Raw genomic sequence first — 25,547 nt, 5'->3', positions numbered from 1 at the left:
TATGCGGTAAAATGCACATAACATCAAATTTACCATCTTAGCCATTTTTAAGCATACAGTTTAGTAGCACTATCTTTCACATCGTTGTGCAATCAATCTCCAAAACCTGTTCATCTTCCAAAACAAATTCTGTATCTATTAAACAGCTCTCTGTTCTTCCCTACCCTCAACTCCTGGCAACCGTCCTTTTACTTTCTGTCTCTCTGAATTTGACTACCTCATATAAGTGGACTCATACAGTATATGTCTTTTTGACATGGGCTTATTTTACTTAGCATAATGTCCTCCAGTTCCATTCATGTTGCCTTGAAAGACAGGATTTCATTCTTTTTTTTATGGCTGAAATAGTATTCATCCATGTTGTAGCATGTCAGGATTTCCTTCCTCTTTAAGGCTGAGTGATATATTCCATTGTATGTATATACCAACATTTTATTTATCTAAATTCATCTGCCAATGGATTTTTCAGTTGTTTCCACCTTTTGGCTATTATAAATAATGCTACTGTGAACATGGATGTACAAATAACTTCAAGACCCTGCTTTTAATTCTTCTGAATATATATCCAGAAGTGTAATTTCTGGATCATATGGTTATTTTATTTTTGATTTTTTGAAGAATTTCTGTTGTTTTTAAAGTCACTTTTGATGGTTTGTTCTTTGCTAGAAAATATATATTTCAGTTTTATCAGTGCAGAGTTGTATATAATACTTACATATTTTGTACAATTATATAAAGGTTATATTATATTTCCATATTCTCATATAATTATCTTTAGTATCCATGTTTGTAACTGTTTACTCATTTCTCTTTCCTCATTCACGTTTACTATTTTATTGGTCTTTAAAACCTAGGCTTTGATTTTGTTTCTTAGCATTTAAATTTTTCTGTTTCATTAATTTTAGCTTTCATTTTATTTATACTGTTATTTCTTGAGGCAATGGCTTGGTTCATCTATTTTCAGTTTTTAAAAAAACTGTAAAGTATTTGTAAGGCTCTAAATTTTATTTTATTTTTTAGTTATAGAAATTTTTAATATATTCTGGTTATTCACCCCTTATGAGATACATTATTTGCAAGTATTTTCTCCCACTCTGTGGATTGTTGTTTCATCTTCTTGATAGTGTCGTTTGATACACAAAAGTTTTTATTTTGATGAAATCCAGTTTATCTGTTTTTTCTTTTGTTGCCTGTGCTTTTTTGGTATCATATACAAGAAATCTTTGCCAAATCCAATGTTGAAAATATTTTTTTTCCTATATTTTCTTCTAGGAGTTTTATAGCTTTACTGTTAAGTTTTGGTCTTTGATCTATTTTGAGTTAATTTTTGTATATGATGTAAGAAAAGGGTCCATCTTCATTCTTTTGCATGTGGATAATCAGTGTTCCTAGCATCATTTGTTGAAAAGACCATCCTTTCTCTATTGAATGGTCTTAGCACCTTTGTCAAAAATTGGTCATATGTGTGAGGGTTTCTTTCTAGGCTCTCTATTCCATTGGTCTGTATGACTGTGCTTATGCTAGTACCACATTGTTTTGATTACTGTAGCTTTGTAGTAAGTTTTCAAATAAGAAAGTGTGAGTTCTCCAACTTTATTCTTTTTCAAGATAGTTTTGACTATTATGCGGCTCTTTGAGATTCCATATGAATTTTAGGATGGGTTTTCCTTTTTTTTTTTTTGAGATGGAGTCTCGCTCTGTTGCCCAGGCTGGAGTACAGTGGCGCGATCTCGGCTCACTACAAGCTCCGCCTCCCAGGGTCACGCCATTCTACTGCCTCAGCCTCCCAAGTAGCTGGGACTACAGGCACCCGCCACCATGCCCAGCTAATTTTTTTTGTATTTTTAGTAGAAAAGGGGTTTCACCATGTTAGCCAGGATGGTCTCCATCTCCTGACCTCGTGATCTGCCCGCCTCGACCTCCCAAAGTGCTGGGAATACAGGTGTGAGCCACCGCGCCTGGCTTTTTTTTTTTTTTTTTTTTTTTTTGCAAAAAATACCATTGGGATTTTGATAGGGATTGCATTGAATCTGTATATTGCTTTGGGTAATATTGTTACCTTAACAATCTAGGAACGTGAGATATCTTTCCATTTATTTATGTTTAATTTCTTTCAGCAATGTTTTGTAGTTTTTTATTAAGTTTTTCACCTCCCTGATTAATTCCTATGTATTTTATTTTGGATGCTATCGTAAGTGGAATTGTTTTCTTAATTTCCTTTTTGTATTTTTCATTGCTAATGTATAGAAATCCAGCTGATTTTTGTGTGCTGATTTTGTATTCTGTGACTTTGAATATATTAGCTCTAACAGCTTGTTTTTGGTGTGTATGTGTCATCTTTAGGGATTTCTACATATATATCATCTGTGAATAGACATAGTTTTGCTTCTTTCTGTCCAAATTCAATGAATTTTCCATCTTTTTCTTGCCTACTTGCTCTGTCCGGAATTTCTAGTATTATGCCAAATAGAAGAAGAAAAAGTGGGCATCCTCATCCTGTTCCTGATCTTAGGGGAAAAACGTTCAATCTTTCACTATTGAGTATGTTGTTAGCTATTGGTTTTTAATACATGGCTTTTATGATGTTGAGGAAATTTCCTTCTATTCCTAGCTTGAGTGTTTTTTTAATCATAAAAGGTGTTGAACTTTGTCAAGTGGTTTCTCTGTTTTGATTCAGATGATCATGTGGAGTTTCTTCTTCATTCTATTAATGTGGTATATTACATTGATTTTTTCATTGTTGAATCATCTTGTGCTCCTGGAGTAAGTTTCACTTGGTCATGGTGTGTCATCCTTTTAATAGGCTGCTGATTTTGTTGAGTTTTTCATCAGTATTCCTAAGGTGTATTAGTCTGTAGTTTTCCTGTAGTATTTTTGTCTGGCTTTGGTATCGGTAATGTTGGACCATAGAACTAATGAAGAGAAGTGTTCCCTTCTCTTTAATATTTTGGAAGTGTTTGAGAAGCATTCTTTAAATGTTGGGTGGAATCAACCAGTGAAAGCTATCTGGTCCTAGCCTTTTCTTTGGGAGCTTTGTGATTACTGATTAATCCCTTTACTAGTTATAGTTCTACTTAGATTTTCTATTTCCTCATGAGTTAGTTTCGGTAGACTGTGTGTTTGTAGAAATTTGTCCATTTTGTCCGGGTTATCCAAATTGTTGGCATACAGTTTTACATAGTATCGTCTCATAATTCTTTTTATTTTTGCAAAATCAGTAGTGTCACCACTTTTTTTGTTGTTGTTGGGGGAGTGGGGGGGATAGAGTCTTGCTCTTTCGCACAGGCTGGAGTGCGGTGACAAGATCTTGGCTCACTGCAACCTCCGTCTCCTGGGTTCAAGTGATTCTCCTGCTTCAGCTTCCCTAGTAGCTGGGACTACAGGCATGCACCACCATGCCTGTGTAATTTTTGTCTTCTTTACAGTAGAGATGGGGGTTTTACCATGTTGATCAGGCTGGTCTTAAACTCCTGACCTCAAGTGATTCGCCTGCTTTGGCTTCCCAAAGTGCTGGGATTACAGGCATGAGCCACTGCATCTGGCCGTGTCACCACTTTCATATCTGACTTTAGTAATTTGGTGTTCTTTCTCTCTGTCTCTCTTTTATTTATTTATTTTTTTGTTAACCTATCTAGCTAGAGTTTTGTTGACTTTTTCAAAGAATCAGCTTCTGGTTTTGTAATTTTTCTCCATTGTTTTTCTGTTCTCTCTTTTCACTCTAATTTTTATTATTTTCTTTCTTCTGCTAGCTTTGGTGTAGTTTACTCTTTTTCTAGTTCCTTGAGGTATATGGTTAGGTTATTGAATGAGAACTTTCTTATTTTTTGATGTCAGTGTTTACAGGTTTACATTTTTCTTTTAGCTCTGCATTCACTGCATCCTATAAGGTTTAGTATGTTGTGTTTTCGTTTTCATTTATCTCACGTTGGTTTCTAATTTCCTTTGTGATTTTTTCCTTTGATCTATTAGTTAACATTCACAAATTTTCACATATTTGTGAATTTTTTAGTTTTTTTATCTGCTGTTGGTTTTTCATTTCCATTATGATCACAAAACATACTTTGTATGATTTCAGTTTCTTTAAATGTATTAAGACTTATTTTGTAGCCTAACATAGGTCTGTTTTGGAGAATGTTCCATGTACACTTGAGAAGAATATATTGTGCTGGTGTTGGGTGAGTTTAGTTTTTGACATGTTACATTTGAGCATTCATTTAGGAGAAAAGCCAAAGGAAGACATTTGTTAATGAACTGTAAAGAGGGGTTGACATCACAAGAATAGGTAATTTTTTTTGAGAAACAAATTTAGAGCAACAGAACAGCCTTGAATATATTCTTATTTAGAAGGCTGAAGGTTGAATATAACCTGGAGTGTTAGAAAAGGGTGGAACAGTTTATCATAGACCAGAGCCAAGAAAGTATAATATTTAGACTTTAAATATCAAAAAGAAGATATGGTCAGCTGAATTCAAAGTTGAAGGCTAGGTGTGGTGGCTCATGCCTGTAATCCTAGCACTTTGGGAGGCTGAGGCAGAAGGATCACTTGAGCCCAGGGGTTCAAGACCAGCTTGGCCAACATGGTGAAATCCTGTCTCTACTAAAAATACAAAAATTAGCCAGGCATGGTGGCAGGCGCCTGTAAACCCAGCTACTCTGGAGGCTGAGGCGGGAGAATCGCTTGACCCTGGGAGGCAGAGGTTGCAATGAGCCGAGATCGTGCCTTTGTACTCCAGCCTGGGCAACAGAGGAAGACACCATCTTGGGAAAAAAAAAAAGAAGTTCAGAAAACAGCTTGTTTGGGAAGGACTGTTTTTTGTATTCCTTTAATAATTCAATAAAGAAAATAGAAAAAGGATTTTTTTTAAATTTGAGAAACATTTAAATGATGACCACTACTTAAATTATGAAATTGAAAACCACAAATATAAATTATGCATTCTTTATAGTATGAGTTTTAGAGGCTGTTAATTTGCTATAATATTAGCTACATCTGGAATAGAAGAAACTTCATATATTATCTTATCGCTATATTTGAATTCTGTAGAAGTTATTTCTGGACAGTCTACGAAAAGCTCTTGCTGGCCATGGAGGAAGTAGGCAGCTGACAGAAAGTGCTGCAATTGCCTGTGTCAAACTGTGTAAAGCAAGTACTTACATCAATTGGGAAGATAACTCTGTCATTTTCCTACTTGTTCAGTCCATGGTGGTTGATCTTAAGGTAACATGCTTATTCTTTCTCTACTACAAACTTTAAGAAAATTAAATGAATTTTCTAGCATAAGTATTATGTCAAAGATAACTGCTAACATTAAAGTTCTGACTCTTCGTTGATAAGTTCATAGGACTTGCTTTTGTTGTTACTGTGTTCATCAGCCTAAATGGACTGAGAATATGAAGAAAACACCATTTTCTTAAATAAGCATAAATATACAGACTTGGATTTAAAATAATGTGGCAATTAGGGCCTGAAATGAACCTATATATGGTATAGGAAGAATTGTATCAGACTGATGAACCACAGTATGGGTGCTTTGTACTTCTTCTGGCAGCCGGATTTTACTGCCATTTGTGTGGGTAATGTGTTGATGTTATTACATGTTAGTAAAGAAATACTGCATGGGTATTTAAAGGCTTTTGTTTTCTGTTGGGGTTTTTATAGAACCTGCTTTTTAATCCAAGTAAGCCATTCTCAAGAGGCAGTCAGCCTGCAGATGTGGATCTAATGATTGACTGCCTTGTTTCTTGCTTTCGTATAAGCCCTCACAACAACCAACACTTTAAGGTGAGAGCATTGGTTTTTATCTAACTGTATTTACTGATGCTGTTATCCTTTATAAACAAAAAGACTATAGAGATTAATAGGTTCACTTTTATCGGTATTTCTCACTATTATGTATTGATGTTCGTTTCAAGACCTTAAAAACTTAGTGTTTTTTTTTTAAACTTTCTATTTGCTGTTCTTTTTGGCTTCATTTGTATTACTGAGTATTTTTCTTATAGAAATAATCTGCTTTTTTTTTTCTTTTTCTATAGATCTGCCTGGCTCAGAATTCACCTTCTACATTTCACTATGTGCTGGTAAATTCACTCCATCGAATCATCACCAATGTAAGTCCAAAAGGTATTGCTAAATTACTAAAAAATTTTTTTTCTTTCTTTTCTTTGCGTATTTCTTTTTAAGAAATGCACTCTTGGTTTTCAAAAAGGTTCTGAATTTAGTTGTATGAAATAGGAAAATTTCTCCATGGTGATTCTATTTGATAATTGATAAATATTTGTATTTTTCATATTAAGTCTTGACCGAAGGGACCATATTAAGGAAGATGGAGTTAATAAGATGCTTTGGAAAGATTAAATCTAAAACGTTTTATTCAGATCAGAAGCCCTTGAGAAAAATGTCACTGAAAATACAGTTTAAAATTTTCATCCCGAAGCTTTTCAAACATATTATTTCAGCATTTGATACATTGACTTGCCACCTTACCATTTAAGTTAAAAGTAATAGTATTTATGTTGTAGTCTAGTATAGCACATTGACAAAATGATGGGACTATATTTGATGGTACTTTTAAATCTTTTGATCCTAAATTCATTCATAGTGTAAAATTTCATTTTTCTTAAACAAAATGAAATATTAACATACTTTAAAGTAGGTATTAACAAGATACAAAAGCATATCAGACAAAGTAAGTGAAATCATTAAAAGGTACTTGCGAAACCTTCAACTCTGTCTGATGTGGAGACATTAAATAGACAGCAAAACTATCAGATTTGGACTGTGGATTTTTAAAATTCTGTTCTTGTAATAATGAACAACCCTATTTTGAAAGTTTTCAAGTGTTATTTTCCATTGTTCCACTTTTATCAAATGATACTCACATTTATGGGTAAATTGGTTGATGCTTTCCTTCCTTAAAGGAGGCTGTAATCATTGATAACTTAGTATATTTGACCTGTTTATAATCAAATTCCATTTTAAGACTGTGCCTCTGGTGAGTTGAAAATAACCCTTCACCTCATTTGCCCTGGATGTTGTATTTATTTAAAATAAATACTGCCCATATTCTATCCATTCCTGCAGTGGAAAATTAACTATTGATAAAGCTATTTGGTGATACATTTAATTTTTCTCAGCAGGTGTTTAGTGAGCATTTTGGGAGGACAGTCCTTTGTTGTGCAGGATGCCTTGGGCATTGCAGGACCTTTAAGATCTCTGGCCTCATTTCATTAAATGCCAGTTGTGCTGCATCTCCCCATCCCTAGTCATTATGAACAAATAAACATGCCTGAGGGAATGATACCTCCTCCCTTAGTTGAGTATCACTGAGTTAAATTGTAGGTAAAAGTAACATTGAATATGCTTTGTTCCAAAAGGGAAAGTTTAATGAAGATTGTAAATAAGGTATGTTTGTATTAAAAACTTAAAAAAAAATCACTGTACTTTTGTCAGCATAATGAGCCAGGGCATTGTACCTTCAAGGTTTACTTTCAAGGCCATTAAAAAAAAAAGATGATTTCTCCCCTCAAGTTTATGTGTAACTCAGAAATAAGTCATTATTGCTTTTTTCCGCTGTGGCTCAGAACACTAAAAATATTCAAAGAGTGGATAGCTTTGCATAAATGCTTAAAATTTGTATATAATAAACCCAAATATATACTTTTTTGATACTTTGTGGCTAGTTACTTTAATTGTGAAATATTTTTGTCTACAACTGACTACATAGAGCACTTTCAAGCATGGACTTGGCACTGCTGTAAGTGGCTGAGCTGCTCCTTTCTGGGTTCCAAGCATGCCTGGAGTGGTGCTTCATGCATGCCTCAGTGTACTTGGTGAAAGTGGCTGTGCATCCTCTTCTACTCTAATGAGCACTGCATGTGTGGAGGGTGGAGTGTGTCTGTATCAGAGATCAAGTTATATGAAAATCTGTTTTTATAAAGAAAAAAACTACATTGACAAATTTTTAAATATTAAGTATCAGTAACTTTTCAATGAAATAGCTTGAAAAGGAACATAAATATTAGTTTAAAGTATCTTTTTAAATTATGCTTTGGGTAGTGATACTTTATTATTATAGATAGCGTGGGAAATTGTTTCTCATTAGGATATTTTCCCCCTTGGTTTGAGGCTAATCGCTATTGAATCTGAAGTACTCTTTGGTTGAAAAGGTCTATTTATAAAGTGAATATAGAAATTTATGAGATTGACTATTTTAGAGTTTCATTGAAGACATTTATTATGGCAATATTTTTGTCTTGAAAAATCACATGAAATTATTCTTAGATATTTGGACTTCTGATCTTAAATTCATTCATAGTGTAAATTTTTTTCCTAATGATTCTTGGTTCAATGTACCTCATAAGTTCTCTTCTCCCATGGTTCTTTAGCCAGTCCACACATTTTTTTTTAAGGCATCACATTCTCAAATAAGATAAAAGTTTTAGTGATGTGTATTGAGGGTTTGTGTAGAAGTAGTAAGGTGTTTGGAGTTCTACTTTTGTGAAACATACTCATACTCAGTTCATAAGTACTGAGTTTAGATCTAAAATATTCTAGTGTTTCTTCTTAGAAAATCTAAAATATATCCACTATTTGATTCTTATTATAATGCAGGTTCCTAGCAGTTGCTAAAATAGTAGTTGTACTGTCATCTTTTTTATTATGATGTGCCATAAGAGATGAATTATAGTTGTAAGATCTATGTTATATGCATAATCTTCATAGACTTCCTTTAGGTTAAATTAGATATGTAATTGGGAAATTTAAAAAGTAATATACACACTTATGAACCAATTATCTTAGCCATCACTGGTACATGCTATAGCTGGTATATTACTTATTTCTGTTTTTTCCTTACGACAATTTATCGTAATTTACATATGGATAGTTCACATACTGAAAATGAGATGATTGCTTTCTACTGAGAGGTTGTAGTTGAAAGGAATTGTTTCCAAGGCATTTGAAAATTATTTAAATCTCTTAAGGAATTGCCACATAATTTGTTCATATTATGTAAGTGTTGCCATTTGGCTATAAACATGGTATTTTCAAGGAAAAAAAGAGTAAGTCTACTTTAATTGACTAGTGTTCAGGAAGGGCACATTTAGTAACTGCTCAAAAACTAAACTTTTTTGCCAACCACATGATGTCTAGTTTTTCATACTTATTTTATTTGAAAATATGTATTTTACTTTAAAATGAATATATTATGAAAAATGAAAACTATGAAAATTACTAAATCTTAAGCCTAAAGTTATTTTATATGGTGCACCTGGTACCACAATACAGTTTCAAAAGCTATTAAAAAAAGACACAGTAATTTGAATAGGACGTTATATGGGATGCCTTTCTTAGTTTATCAGTTTCTGACAAGATCTTATGAGATGTGTTGGGTAAGGAAGACCCTTCACTCAGTGTACTTCGTTATTATTCAGCTTTTTGTTACTTTAGGCTGATTAACACAAGCTGTATAATTTAGTAAGTATAAGGAAATCAAGTTGCATTAGTTGCTTTGGGCAAGTCAAAATTGCTGAGAGTTGGAGGAATCCATTATACTATCAGACTAAAAATTGATCATTTGTAGCAACTAGATTAAATAAAGTAGGAGTTGAGGGAAAAATGTAAACAACCATACTGTCCCAAAAAACATTTCTTCCCTCCCAGTTTCGGGATTCCTCCCTGAATGGAGTTCAGTATTCAAAATGTGTATCATAAGTTGGTTTTATATTTTACTATCCGGTGAACAGGATTTGTAATCCACAGTTTGGGTTAAGGTAATGTAACTTGATGCTATTCAAAATATTCTGAGAATTCCACGTGAAGAAATTAAAATGTCGAGACTTCAATTAGCTTAGTTTTGAATAAGAAAAAATCTGGGACTGAAATGTGAGAGATGTGAGGCTATTCAGTCCCTCTTATCTACAATTTGAATGTATTATTCTTCCAGATTTTTTAAATAAACATCTGGAGTATTATAAATTAGAAGCCTACATTTTAGGTCATTTAATGCATAGTCTACATATGTAGTGAAAATTCATCCAGTCAGTTTTTTATTAAATGATAGACTTTAAAGATATAGTGATTTTCACAATTGTCATTTTTTAATAATATATCAAGTAATTCATTTTAAAGTTAAAGATACACTTCCAAATAAAATAGGCACTAAAAACTAGACATCAGAGTTAAACAGGTTAAATTGAAATAGAAAATTCATAAAATAATTGTTTAAAAAATATTTCACTAGGATCAGTTTGTCTTTGTTTATGGTAATTGTTAGTCTCCCATGTATCATGTCATCATTGCATATCAATTTAAGATTATAGGTTTACTTAATAGTTTTATTTCATTTACTAATTTCATGTTGTAATTATCATTGTTGTCTGTAAACATATAAGTAATGGTTTTCCACATACACTTTTAATACTGTGTTGAACCACTAATCACTTTTAAAGCTTTGATAATAGCATTCTTACCTGGGAAAATATATGCCATGTATGCACGTGTTCCAGAAATTGTAAAACATTAAACTTAAAAAAAAGAAGATTGGCTACAGATTAGCTCTCTGAAGACTTTATTTTTCAAATTCACTGGCTAATCATCGAGAAAAGATGTCTCACATGCACATGCTCATAAAGTGGGCAATTTGTCTCATGCTCACTATTATGTTTTATAATATAATATGTATGAGTTAGTGTTTGAATTAAAGACATTGTTTGAAGACTTTGGAAATCATGGTGTGTGTTTGCATGGTCTTAGAAAGTTCCCGACAAAAGGATAAAACTTAAAACTACAGTGATAAACAGAGCATACAACTCATGTAGTTTTGTACTTTTTCTTCCTATTGGTCTTTGTTTTTCTCTAGTCCGCATTGGATTGGTGGCCTAAGATTGATGCTGTGTATTGTCACTCGGTTGAACTTCGAAATATGTTTGGTGAAACACTTCATAAAGCAGTGCAAGGTTGTGGAGCACACCCAGCAATACGAATGGCACCGGTAAGATAAATCACGAATTTTGAATCTGACCTCCTTTCTATTGCATTTTTTTAGTGTCTTTATCCCATTCCTGCTGCTTTGGTTATTTTAGAGAATTGAATGGGTCCTTCATTTCCTCTAAATGTTGTGGTATGTTGTATATAGAATATTGTTGAATACTAGATTATGTTTGTTTTCCACTGTTTCCATGAGTTGAACTTAACTTTTCTTAGATAAATTTTCTCACAAAACACTGAAAGTCTTAATGAATGTCACCTTTTTTTTCCTGTTTTTAAAGTTTTTTTTCTCCTTAAAACTTTTGAACAAAAATATTTTGATTAGCCTCTCACGTTTTGGGGATGAGTAAGGGAAGCTGACTCCTGGGTTAGAGTGAATGTTGCTGCTAATGCACATTTTAGCTAATTGAATGGTGACTATTAAACATAGGAAATGAATAAAATTTAGAGTTTTTGTATTTAAAATAAAAATATTTTGTATTTCAACAAATACGCCTTGAGGTTTTACAACTGATAGGAACTTTGATACTGACATTTGACTCTAAACTTAATAAAAAGCAGACTTAAAATTGGGTATTCTCACAGATTATTACTCTTAATATGGAATTTAAAAATTCCTATGGAATCAATTTAAAAAGGTAATTATAAGATTGTGGAAGTCATTTTTTTGGTGTTTATGTATAGCAAGAGTATTATACAAGAGCAACTCTTGACATTGATTGGTGGTGCTTTGTCTTCTGCTTCTTATTTTCTATTATTGGCTGCTGTCGCTCACATGATCAGATGCCAACCAGTCACTGTTTTGCATGGCAGTGGGCTTCTGTGGCTGTAAGTATGACCCATTGTAACTACATCAGAAAAGTCCTTGGTTTCTTTGACTTTTCTGTGTATAGTTACCATTATAGTCACATCTTGTCATTTCAACTGAAAATATAGCATGTCTTCACCTGTTGGTTTTATCTAGTAAGTTAGTCATTTCACAGTTAGGAGATAATTTAAACAGCTTTCTCCCTGGCATGCTTCTCTTTTTCCAAGTCCCCTTAGTCAGTGAAATATTTTGGTTTTATACAGTTGTGGTTCACTCTTATCCAGTTGTCAGTAATTATTTCTGAGGATTGTTTATCTTAGATGTTCAAATAGAGAAGTTTTTTATGTCATATATTTTGGGATTATTGAGCCTAAAAAATATAGCCAAAAGATCATGGCAATGATGTTTCCTTAAGTAAACTTTAAAATGCAAGGTTACCTTTTAGTTGACTTTTTGTAATGCCAAGTACTTCACTTTTTTTTAAGTTGAAGAAATTTTCAGTACAGGTATAAGTTAATTGGAGGTAAGCATAAATAATAGCTGTTTAAATGTTATTTAGTAAGATATTTTTAAAAAATCTTTTAAAACTACTTGAAATAAGTTGTTTAAAAGTTATTTATTGACCTGTTTATTCCAGAGATCTGGGAAATCAGAAGTTTATTTGACTTTTTTGTTTTAAGTTTACTACCTTTTCTGGTAGAAAGTTAATGACCTCCAATAATAGGACTTGTTGGGGGGTTAATATTCACTTCCTATTTAACTTCAATATCCACTTTACCAGCTGCCCATAATTTTCTGTGAATAAGGACTACAAATGAAACTAAATGATTATTTTGAACAGAGGTAAAATTTGATTGGTAGTCTGAATATGTTCTCTACACTTAGAAGTTATTTTACTTCTTAGCCCTAGTTATAAGCTGATTCTCAGAGCTACATATTATTTTGCCGAAAGGCCATAACTAGAGAGGATTTCCCCTTTTGGCCCAAGGACACCTGTAATAAGAATTTAGTTTTTATTTCTAATTATTTTCTGAAAATATCAATATACATTTAATTTTCAAAATCATTCCTAAGCTGTTTATGTTTTTGAAATGTTATATGTATGTATATTTGTACATAATGACTAAAGGACAGCTTTTGGGCTGATATTACCAGGAGAGAAAATAAATAGCAAATGTAATATGAAACAATTTTTAGAATAAGAAAATTTTAGGTTTTGAATGGCTGTTAGGGTAAAATCTCACCCCTCATAAACTTGGTGAGTTAACAGTCAGATAACCAGTATGGAAGTATTGACCTTCTACTCTTTGCCAGGCAAAGGTGCTAATGCCAGGGAAGCATGGTGAACTAAACATACACAGCACTTCCCCTCACCGAGATTCCAAGCAAAAGGTTTATAGCTTTTGCTTGAAAATGCCTGATGAAGAACTCAACACTGGACACGGTGGCTACCGTCTGTAATCCCAGCACTTTGGGAGGCCAAGGTGGGCGGATCACCTGAGGTCAGGAGGTCGAGACCAGCCTGGCCAACATAGTGATACCCTATATCTACTAAAAATACAAAAATTAGCCAGGCGTGGTGGTGCATCCCTGTAATTCCAGCTACTCAGGAGGCTGAGGCAGAAGAATTGCTTGAACCTGGGAGGCAGAGGTTGCAGTGAACTGAGATGGCGCCATTGCACCCCAGCGTGGACAACAAGAGCGAGAATCGGTCTCAAAAAAAAAACAAACAAAAAAACTCACTACAGGTGGCATGGAGTCTGGCAACACAGGCAAATATATATAATAAATGGTTTACAGATAATACCTAACATCAGAGTTTCCTACTGTTGGCACTATTAACATTTTGGACTGGATAACTCTGTTATAGGGGGCTGTACTGCGCATTGTGGGATATTCAGCAGCATCTCTGGCCTCTACCCACTAGATGCCAATATTCCCTTTACCCCCCAGCCCTCCCAGTCATGAAAACCAAACATGTCTCCAAACATTCCCAGATGCCCCCTGGGGGACAAAATCACCCCCAGTTGAGAACTACTGTATTACAGAGTATGTTCAGTGGGTTGTCCCTCATTTGTATTGCCTCTAATGATTTGGGACTGATAAACCTGAGCCATTAGCTTGCTTCAGAAGTAGCAATCTAGGAGTTCTGTTGCAAAACAGTAAAAGTAAAATAATATCTGCTTCAAGGCTTTACTAACACTTTGTATTTTGGAGAGACAAGTTACTTGTTGGAAGGAGCTAATTATTTGAAAATTTTCTCTTCGACCAAGATAGAATCATGTCTCTGTCACTTACAGCCATCACTGATCCTCTTTCTGTTGGAGCTCTATAGAATACTTCTGATTCTTCCACAAGGTGGCCCTGCAGATATTTGAATAAGGTTATTCTGTACTCCTAGAATTCGTTTTATTTTTATATCGTTTTGGCATTGGAAGGGATTTTATTCTTTTAGCTCTCTCTCTTTTTTTTTCTTCTTGAGACAGAGTCCCACTCCGAGTCCCACTCTGTCACCCAGGCTGGAGTGAGTGCAGTGATGCAATCTTGGCTCACTCCAACCTCTACCTCCCAGGTTCAAGTGATCTCCTGCTTTAGCCTCCCGACTAGCTGGGGTTACAGGTGCCCACCATCATGCCAGCTAATTTTGTGTTTTTAGTAGACCATTTAGCACCATTTTGGGCAGGCTACGCTTGAACTGTGACCTCAAGTGATCCACCTGCCTCAGTCTCCCAAAATGCAGGGATTATAGGCATGAGCCACTGTGCCTGGCCTCTTTTAGCTCTCTTTAAAAGTGTATGTGTGTTTGTTGGGTCTGTTTTTATAGCTAAAGAAACTGAAGCTTAAATAAAGTTATATTAATAACAAATGCATGGTTAATGAACAGTCAACCAGAGTTAGTTCTGAGGTTTCTTGACATTCAGTTCAGTGTCTTTATCAGGTTCTTTCATTGTCCTTCTTCACTAGCAAGTTAGCTTGATGAAAGCAGTAGCTTTGTCTGGCTTAATCAACACTGAATCCCTAACGTTTGAACAACATCTGATACATATTGGGCATTTAGTACATGTTTGCAGAATGAATGAAGGAATGAATTTCTTACTTGATGTGGTTTCAAAATCCTCGTACAGGCAGGGCACAGTGGCTCATGCCTATAATACCAGCACTTAGGGAGGCCGGGGCGGGCAGGTCACTTGAGACCAGGAGTTTGAGACCAACTGGGCCAACATGGTGAAACCTTGTCTCTACTAAAAATGCAAAAAAATTAGCTAGGCGTGGTGGCAGGCACTTGTAGTTATAGCTACTCAGGAGGCTGAGGCAGGAGAATTGCTTGAACTTGGGAGGCGGAGGTTGCAGTGAGCCAAGATTGTGTCACTGCACTGCAGCCTGGGCAACAGAGCGAGACTCTGTCTCAAAGAAACAAAAACAAAAAACAAAAAACCCTCCTGTTTCTGATTTGCTTCTCTTCTGGAAAGACCAACCTGACAAAAATTTTTAAAATTAAAATGCCATATTAAGATCTGATGTTAGTGATACAGATATAATACTATGATGTAATAATTGATAAAAGCTATTAAACTGCTGTGTTTGTATACCCTGTTTCTATTAATACAATCTAAGGTAGTATTATTATTTTATGTTGACTTTTTAGTTATTTAAACTCTTTGGCCCTTTTTATATGAATGTTGAGCCATAACTTCTCCTTTGTACTTTTGTAGTATTTTTTTAATATTTGAAATGTTTGTCTTAGCACTGATTTTACTATTTGCAAACTAACATCTCCTGCTTTCATAAAATTCAAAACTACCAATAACAGATGTATGAATTTTCACAAATATTTGTTATTTCTCAACATTTTTTATCTTAAGTGGCATGCTGGCTCACCAGATCTTTCTTACATGCCTGTTATTCAGTCACATGGTCTAAATTAACAAGTGGTTTGGGCCTTTAATAGATATCTGAAGACTCTGGTTCATGAATTTCTTCCCAGACATGATTGCCTCTCATCTTTGGCCAGATCACATGTACCAGCTTGTATTCCTACTAATACCTGCAATATAGAAGATCAACTAATGAATGAATGAATTTTTTCTTACATTTCTAATTAAGAAACACATTGCTTCTTTAGCATGTTTTCCCTCACTTTCTGTAACCCACTAAAATTAAAAGGTATTTGAGATGAATTAAATTTATTGGAATTTCTGAAGTCATACATTTCATATTAGGCAACCATGTTGGAACAGAATTTACATGTTGATATTTGGGATTAAGAGGTGACATAATTAAACTAATATAGTCATACATCACTTAATGACAGGGACATGTCTTGAGAAATGAGTGCATCCTTAGTGATTCAGTCATTGTGCAAACATCATAGAGTCTGCTTACATGAACCTAGATGGTTATATAGCCTGCTACATACCTAGGATATATGGTCTAGCCTACTGCTCCTAGGCTGCAAACCTAGACTAAACAGCATGTTACTGTACTGAATACCTTAGGCAGTTGTAGCACAATGGTAAGTATTTGTTTATTCAAACAGAAAAGGTGCAGTAACAATACAGTATAAAAGAAAAAAATGTATAGGACACTTAACACAAATGGAGTTTGCAGGACTGGAAGTTGCTGTGGGTGAGTCATTGAGTGAGTGTTGAGTGAATGTGAAGCCTAGAACATTACACTACTGTAGACTTAAAATTTTTTTAAATTTATTTTACTTTTAATACTTTTGCATTTTTCTCATACTCAGGATCTATACTGTAGACTTTATAAACACTACACTTAAGCTATATCAAATTTATGAAAAATATTTTTATATAACTTTACAGTAGCTTTTAAAATATAAACTTTTAAATTTTTTAATTTTTTGACTTGTAATAACACTTAGCTTAAAACACTTTGTATAGCTAGCTGTATAAAATATTTTTCTTTATATCCTGTAAGTTTTTTCTATTTGAAAATGTTCTATTTTAATTTTTATTTTGAAAACTGTTTTAAGATCTGGGACACAAACATACACGTTAGCCTAGGCCTACATGGGGTCAAGATCATCAATCAGTGTTACTGTCTTCCACCTCCACATCTGCTCCCATTGGAAGGTTTTTAGGGGAAATAACGTGTGGAGCTGTCATCTCTTGTGGTAACAATGCCTTCTTCTGGAATACCTCCTGAAGGACCTTCTGAGGCTGTGTTTCATAGTTAACTTTTTATCTTTAAGTAGGAGTATAACAATACAAAGTATACTATAGTAGGCTGGGCCTAGTGGCTCACGCCTGTAGTCCCAGCACTTTGGGAGGCCAAGGCAAGTGGATCACCTGAGGTCAGGAGTCGAGACCAGCCTGGCCAACATGGCAAAACCTCTTCTCTACTAAAAATAGAAAAAAATTAGCTGGGCGTGGTGGTGCATGCCTGTAGTCCCAGCTACTTGGGAGGCTGAGGCAGGAGAATTGCCTGAACCCGGGAGGCAGAGGTTGCGGTTAGCCGAGATCGCGCCACTGCACTCCAGCCTGGGCAACAAAGTGAGACTTGGTCTCAAAAAAAATATATTATAATAAATACATAAACCAGTAACAGTTATTTATTCTCATCAAGTATTGTATACTATACATAATTGTATGTGCTATACTTTTTTTTTTATATGACTAGAAGTGAAGATTTGTTTACACCAGCATCACTACAAACAATAACGCATTGTGCTTGGACATCATGATGGCTATGATACTAAGTGATAGGAATTTTTCAGCTATGTTACATATTGTCTATCATTGACTGAAATGTTGTTTTGTGGCATATGACTCTATTTACATTTTTTGGAAATGATTCTTAAGGAAAAATTCTGATACCTGCTCATTGTTCTCTGATCTTGTGTTCCTGTGCAATGGCTGCATCAGGGAAGAGCCATTTGATAGTTACACTTAGTTACATCAAAGTAAATAAATTCGTTTAATCAAAGTTTCAGCTTGATCTAAGGTGAAACACCTCAACTTAGAGTGAGGAAAAAAATACAGTTGAAAGAGAGTGAACAGTAAAACCAGAATTTATTAAATCATTTAGTAAAACATTTGCTTTGGGGTCAGGGGGCAGTTATAAAAGCAAACTATTTGGAAGCTTTGCTATTTCTCTTCTGTAGTGACATTCTTGAGTATAAATGTGTGCATTAAATAGCTATTCTTCCCCCCAAGGACTAAAACCCTTCGGTGTTCTTGGGTATAATAACAAATGCATATTTCACTTAAACATTGAGGATAGTTCATTTGTGTTGTAGATATGCATGTCTGCTTCTTAACTTTGAAAGACAGCCTGTTTACCTGGACATTTGTATTATGGGTCCACAGTTGGTACACAGTCTTGTTATTTCTGTATTATATATATGTTTACATAAAGACATTCATTCAGAATCAGATAGTTTTGTGTTCTTTTCAAGGAAAAAAGGAAGGAGATGTTTTATAATAATAGGTGATATTAGCTCTGGAATATAATTGTTGGATTTTTGGTTGAAAAACATTTATAATTATTTTAATTCATCATATGTCTCTATAATTGAAACATATTTTCTGTAAGTTTACCTTTCTGAGTTCTTTGTGTTTTACAAATGTTCTTCAGGCAAAATGCATGCATTCTGTAACTTAAAAGAGGTGGAGTGCCGTCGAAGGAAAAAGCAAATTTTACAATTAAACTAGTAAATACAAAGATTGCCTACATGTTTCATTAATTCTAAGAAGCACTTATTTTTACTCTTCTCTAAAATTGGGAATGTATCTTATTTTAAATGGTGTCTTAAAATTGACAGCAGTTTTTCATTCCTTTTGGGACATCAAATAATGATGCATCTTACAATTGATAATGTTGTAGAGTCTATGAAATACTTGTATGTATGTCTGGGGAATGTTTGTTAAATAAATTACCCAGTGTGTATATTTGTGAGAACTATAGGCCAAATATTTTTTCCCTTATGTTTTTACATTTTAGAAAATAGTTTTTTACATAGATGTTTTACAACCTGATACTAAGCTTTTAGTATTGTAATAGATTTTCATTGTTTTATTAGATTGATTAAAAAATAATATAAATGGTGCAAAAACGATTTTCATTGTTTTGTTAAGCTTAATAATACTGACCTTATGCTTACTATTGAGTGTTTCTACTTATACCACACATTTGGTAGTATAAAAAATAGCTTTTTTCAAAGGTTTTTAATAATAAATTTCTTTTAAAAGGTTGGATAGCTATTATCCTGAGTCTTATGTCTGATACCATGTTTTTGTTTTGTTTTTAGAGTCTTACATTTAAAGAAAAAGTAACAAGCCTTAAATTTAAAGAAAAACCTACAGACCTGGAGACAAGAAGCTATAAGTATCTTCTCTTGTCCATGGTGAAACTAATTCATGCAGATCCAAAGCTCTTGCTTTGTGTAAGTATTTTTTTATGAAATGTCTCAAAATTATCACACTAAGTTAATTGGGTTTAGCTGAAACGCCAAGACCTTGAGGATAATTTTTAGCTCAAGAGCACTTACTGATCCTTTCTGATCATACCTGAAAACTAAGACGTCTCTAAGAAAACTAATGTACAATGAATACTAATATAATTAGATCAGATTCTTAATTGCCCTTATCATTTCCTAACATTTCTCTTTCTTCTTAATTTCCCTATCATTAAACTAACATACTTTGATGAGATCTCTGTTCTCATCCTATTACTAAGTTATATATTATTCAGGTATAATCCTGGTATGGGGGATAGAAGTGACCATCGATCACAGTGTCTACATCTATACTGTTGGTTTAAAAAATCTCCAGATTGCTTTTGCCAGTTTAGCTTTTCTATCCCCCTTTCTTTGTGTTATCAGCTTTCTGTTATCATTGGCTCTGCCTACAAATACTGTATTGGAAAAAGAATGAGGTGAAAATGGGTGTGGTTAGTACTTGAGTTATTGTGATTATCATTATTATTATTATTTTGAGACAGGGTCTTGCTCTGCTTCCCAAGCTAGAGAGCAGTGGAGCAGTGATGGCTCACTGCCTTCGAACTCCTGACCTCAAGCCATCCTCCAGCCTCGGCCTCCCCAAGTGCTGTGATTACAGGCATGAGCCCCCGTGCCTGGCTAGTAGTCAGTTATTGTCATAACTACTCTTACTGCCTCAGATGATATTAAATTTCTGAGAACATCACTCTGGTACACAGAGTAATTAGGAACAACGCAAATAATAAAAATGAGTCATAATGAAGTGATTAACAGCATGGACGCTGGAGACTACCTACTAGCTATGTGATTTGGATGACTATTTAATCTTTCTATGCCTTAGTTTTCTCATCTGATATATTGGGATCATAATAGTTCCTATCTCAGAGATACTGTTAGGAAAATTGAAATAGTACATACAATGCTTTAGGAACAATGCCTGGTGCATAATAAGCACTAAATAAATGTTAGCTATTATTGCTATTAATAAGATACAATTTAACACTAATTAATGCACCAAATGTAATAGTTCTATATTGTGTCTTTCATAGGATGACATGTTTAACCTTTGTTGAGCTTCTTCAGTCCCTGGAGAGCAGCATCAAGCAAGGTTTCTTATCGTTTTGCTCAGTAACTGGCTTTTTAAAAAGTGTTAAGGTGCTTTTGATTTTGGTGGCATATTTTTAAAATTACTGTAATACAGGGAGTTTGTAACTACATGCCTATGATTCCAAGAGTTCTATGAAATTTCGTGAATTTTTTAAAAATGTGTATTTATGAGTAATTTTTCTTGGAGAGTGGAGAGGAGAGAAGAAGGAACATTCCCAAAGGATCAGTGACCCCAAAAGAAGGCCTGTGATACTTTAACCCTGAAAAACCCATTCAAGTTTGAAAGTCTAATTAGAATAAACAGATCTTTGGCATGAAAAAATTCCATAAAACCTGTCAGTCAAACTCTATAAAAAAATGAAGTTCCCTTTCTCTTCATTCCTTTGTTATGTGTTACAAGCTATTTGTGGCATTATTTCATCATGAAGGTCACATAATACTAGCAGTACTCTGTTTACATGGTGATAATTCACATTCAAAGCAGGCACCAAACTCACCAATGCCTTTTCTACTAAATGTTGCTTCAAGAAGAATTTAAGCAAAACTTGCCATTTTCCAAGGATCATTTAAAATGGAAATTATTTGCTTTGCTGCCATCTAGTGGTTAATAAGTTTTCTCAAAGTAACCATAAGTACATTAAAATAGAAGATTCGTTGTAAATATTTGACCATTTTGTCTTTTACATAAAAAATCTGAGTCTTAGTAATTTAGGAGGAATGTAGGAATAATTATTAAATGGTCTCAATCATGGTATTTTTAAAGTAATATGATTTTGTCTTCCATTTTAGTACTCTGAATTTCTCAAGCCTCCTAATTACTCAGCTTGCATCGTTTCTTAGATCCCCCTGATCATTTCTTCACACTGAAGTTATGGCAGTCTCTTTAAAAAGCAAATCTTATTATGCCGCCTCTCAGCTTGAAACCTTTTAGTTGAAATTGCTCTTGCTTATGAAGACCAAACTCCAAATAGATCTATAGGGTCGTGCAAAATCTTTCTCCCATCTACCATTTCTTCCACATGTAGCATTACATTTTTTGTCTTCCTTTACTCTATTCATGATGGTCTTCCTTTCAGTCTTTCTAACCACATGCCTTCATACCTCCCTTGCAGTTGCTTTTCCCTCTGCCTAGAATCTGCTTACTCTTCACATAGTAATTCCTACTCATTCTAAGCTATTGTCACTGCACTAAGGAAGCCTCCCTGAGTCGGACACTTTTCCATGTTATAGGCTGTGATAGCAGCATGTACCTTAATAATAGCTCTTATGTGATTTGCATTTTTATACTTGTTGATCTGATTATTTTATTGATGATATCTTCCCCCATGAGACTACATGCTCATGGAGGATGGGAAACACATCTTCTCTTTTTCATTGTTGTGTCTTTGGCATTCAATAAAAGTGATTTGGTTTTGGATGAATTTATATGAATGTCAGAAAATAAGCTAACGGTTTTGAATTACAGATATATTGCAGTGAGGGCTTACCTTAGTCATTATAATGGGGAAAAATCTATAGTTAGCAAAATAAAATATGGGACACAAGTTGCATTGGCTTCATATATTCTTCTTTTTTTTTTTTTTGAGACAGAGTCTCACTATATTGCCCAGGCTAGAGTGCAGTGGTGTGATCTCAGCTCTCTGCAACCTCCGCCTCCTGGGTTGAAGTGATTCTCCTGCCTCAGCCTCCCAGGTAGCTGAGATTACAGCACCCGCCACCAAACTGGCTTGTACTTTTAGGAGAGATGGGGTTTCTTCATGTTGGCCAGGCTAGTCTCGAACTCCTGACCTCAAGCAATCCGCCTGCCTTGGCCTCCCAAAGTGCTGGGATTACAGGCATGAGCCACCATGCCTGGCCAAACCATATATCCTTGAAGTGCAAATATATGCTTCCAAGTTAAGAGAAACATTTTAGTCTCTAAATAGGTAGGCATTCGGCAGGGCGTGGTCGCTCACATCTGTAATCCCAGCATGTTGGGAAGCCGAGGCAGGTGGATCACCTGAGGTCAGGAGTTCGAGACCAGCCTGGCCAACATGGTGAAACCCCATCTCTAATAATAAAGCAAAAATTAGCTAGACGTGGTGGCGCATGCCTGTAATCCCAGCTACTCGGGAGGCTGAGGCAGGAGAATCGGTTGAACCCAGGAGGCAGAGGTTGCAGTGAGCCGAGATCACGCCATTGCACTCCGTTTCAAAAAAAAAAAAAGGTAGGCATTCACATTTTTACATAACGTTAATTTTCTTTGCTTAGTACACTATATTTTTCCACGATGAAAAGGACCAAAGTATGGGTATCTGCCGATGCAAATTCTAGCCTTTGCTTTGTTACCAGCTGTGTGGATTTGGGCAGGACCTTTGTATGGGTCAAGAGGGCTGTACAGGATAATCATGCAATCCTTATCCAACATGTATGTCCTTTACCTTTGATCACAATCATGTATAAGCTCAAAACCAGTAAGTTCCAAACCAGAGATACGTTCTTTAGCCAGTTTACTATTGTTGGAAAAAAAATTATTCCTCATATTGTTGATGTAATTTTTAATGGGAATTAGTGGTTTTTGTTTTCATTAGGATTTTCCCTGGACATTATTCACATTAATGAACAAGTATAGATGTGGATTAAAAGAATCCCTAACAAAAGAAGTTTTGATTTAATAAAATTTTTATTTTATTGAGATAAAAATACTATACCCACATACCATAAAATTCACCATCTTAAAGTTTACAATGCAGTTGTTTTCAGTATATTTACAAGGTTCTGCAACCATTACCACTATGTAATTCTAGAACTTTTTTTTCTTTCTTTTTTTTTTTTTTCTTTTTTTCTTTTTTCCAGATGGAGTCTCGCTCTGCCACCCAGGCTGGAGTGCAGCGGTGCAATCTCGGCTCACTGCAACCACCGCCTCCCAGCTTCAAGCGATTCTCCTGCCTCAGCCTCCCAAGTGGCTGGGACCACAGGCGCATGCCACCACGCCTGGCTAATTTTTATATTTTTAGTAGAGATAGAATTTCACCATATTGGTCAGGCTGGTCTCAAACTCCTGACTTCAGGTGATCCACCCGCCACTACCTCCCAAAGTCCTGGGCTTACAGGCGTGAACCACCGCGTCCAGCCTAGTTCTAGAACATTGTTATCACCCCTAAAAGAAACTTGGTACCCTTTAGCAGTCACTGTCTATTTCTTCCTCCTTCTAATCTCTCTCGATTTATTTTTTTCAATTGAAGTTTCCTTTTTTTCCTTGCAGAATCCAAGAAAACAGGGGCCTGAAACCCAAGGCAGTACAGCAGAATTAATTACAGGGCTCGTCCAACTGGTCCCTCAGTCACACATGCCAGAGATTGCTCAGGAAGCAATGGAGGTAAGGGGAAAATGAATTCCAGGTTCTTGAAGGAAAGATTGTAACTATGTACATTCATGATGTTCCTTTGGTGTGTGGTTTCTGTGAGTAACAGGTAGATGTCATTTCTGGAAATGGTATGTTTATGTCTATACATTGTTTTATAAAACTCCATGGAGAAGGAAGGGGTTTACTTGCTTTGTATCACATAGCAATAACATTGTACAAATTCTGATGCTTAATAAAATAGTTCGAGATTTTCTAATTGCAGTTGACTATAAAATTTTTAAAAATATTATTAAATATTAAAAATACTAATTTTTAAATTGAGACATAATTCACATACCCTCAATTTGGCCATTTTAAGTAGTTCTTTTTTTTAAATTTTATTATTATTATACTTTTAAGTTTTAGGTTGCATGTGCACAATGCGCAGGTTTGTTACATATGTATACATGTGCCATGTTGGTGTGCTGCACCCATTAACTTGTCATTTAGCATTAGGTATATCTCCTAATGGTATCCCTCCCCCCTCCCCCCTAAGTAGTTCTTATTCACACAGTTGTGCAACTATAGCTACTCTCTAATCCATAACATTTTTATCACCCCAGAAAGAAACTTGACTCCCCATTCCCTCATCCCTACCAACTACTAATCTATTTTCTGTCTCTATGGATTTGCTTGTTTTAGATATTTCATATAAATAGAATCATAGAATATGTGGCCTTTTATGTCTGGCTACCTTGACTTAATGCTTTCAAGGTTCATTTATGTTGTGGTATGAATCACTATTTTCTTCCTTTTTATTGCCAAATATTTCATTGTATGGATCTGTTTTGTTCATCTAGTTATCAGTTGGTGGACGTTTGGTGTTGTTTCTACTTTTTAGCTATTACAAATAATGCTGCTATGAACATTTGTGTAAAAGTCTATATGTGGACATATCTCTTAAGTATATAGGAGTGGAACTGCTAAGTCGTGTGGTAACTCTGTTGAACTTTTGAGGAACTGTCAAACTCTTTTTCTGAAGCAGCTGTATCATTTTATATTCCCAGTAACAACATATGAAGGTTTTAATAGTTCTGTATCCTTGCTAACACTTGTTATAATGTGTCTTTTTGATTGTAGCCATCCTAATGTACATACTGTACAAATGTTTATACATACCCAGTAAAAATGTTTATAAAAATGTTTTAGCACTTACTACGTAATCATTGCTTCCATTTGTGTACATTGCTATTGGTCCCGTAAATTGATACATTTCTTGTAGTCTTTTTGGAAGGCTATTTGGCAGGAGCTATACAAACATTTCATTTTTTTATACAAATAATTCAATTTCTATCACTTTAAAAATCTTATGAATATAACTCAAAAGGAAAAAGCTGCACACATAGGTACTTATTGCTCTTAATTATAATAGAATATTAAGAGAGCTTTATTTACTGGGAGGAGAATGGGTTAATATTCAATAGTGGGAATGGTATTTTAACTTGGTGAGCTGTTAAACATTTATTAAAACTTATATAGATCACACAGCAATGTGGAAAAATATGAAATGTCAAGTGAGTATACTGCATTTATGGCTTTGTTAAAACATGGAAAATACAAAAAAAGGAAGGCAATATGAAAAGAAAATTAAAGCCTGGAAAAGGCTAACACATTTTCTTTCAATATGTATTTTTAAAGTTTTATCAAACAAAAATATAGAGAATTTGTCACTTAAAAAAACTAGTGCCAGTAAATTGTACCACGTTTTTGTACAATAGTAGCAAAATTGAATTTTAATTTGTGTTGTTTTTCCTTGATATGAGAGCTATAAATTATATAGCTTTTAAAGATTCTCAACAAT

General features: G+C 34.6%; 1 protein-coding gene across 7 annotated transcripts in view; it reads left to right on the top strand.

Annotated features, from left to right (window-relative positions):
- The window catches only part of NF1 (neurofibromin 1), a 283,489-nt gene that overhangs the window by 100,059 nt on the left and 157,883 nt on the right, over positions 1 to 25,547 (top strand). For 4 of the 7 annotated variants that reach the window (XM_511395.8, XM_001174734.7, XM_054670075.2 and 1 more), the window contains 6 exons: positions 5,045 to 5,218; positions 5,660 to 5,782; positions 6,034 to 6,108; positions 10,860 to 10,991; positions 19,066 to 19,200; positions 23,606 to 23,719. In XM_511395.8, the coding sequence (XP_511395.2) occupies positions 5,045 to 5,218; positions 5,660 to 5,782; positions 6,034 to 6,108; positions 10,860 to 10,991; positions 19,066 to 19,200; positions 23,606 to 23,719 (753 nt within the window). Of the gene's footprint in view, positions 1 to 5,044; positions 5,219 to 5,659; positions 5,783 to 6,033; positions 6,109 to 7,724; positions 7,755 to 10,859; positions 10,992 to 19,065; positions 19,201 to 23,605; positions 23,720 to 25,547 lie in introns of all 7 variants that reach the window. The other 3 variants (XM_009432439.5, XM_063798733.1, XM_054670071.2) reach the window with 1 other exon arrangement.

This window comes from Pan troglodytes, chromosome 19, assembly GCF_028858775.2.
Source record: "Pan troglodytes isolate AG18354 chromosome 19, NHGRI_mPanTro3-v2.0_pri, whole genome shotgun sequence".
NCBI classification, from domain to species: domain Eukaryota; kingdom Metazoa; phylum Chordata; class Mammalia; order Primates; family Hominidae; genus Pan; species Pan troglodytes.
This window is presented reverse-complemented; position numbering and strand designations above follow the sequence as displayed.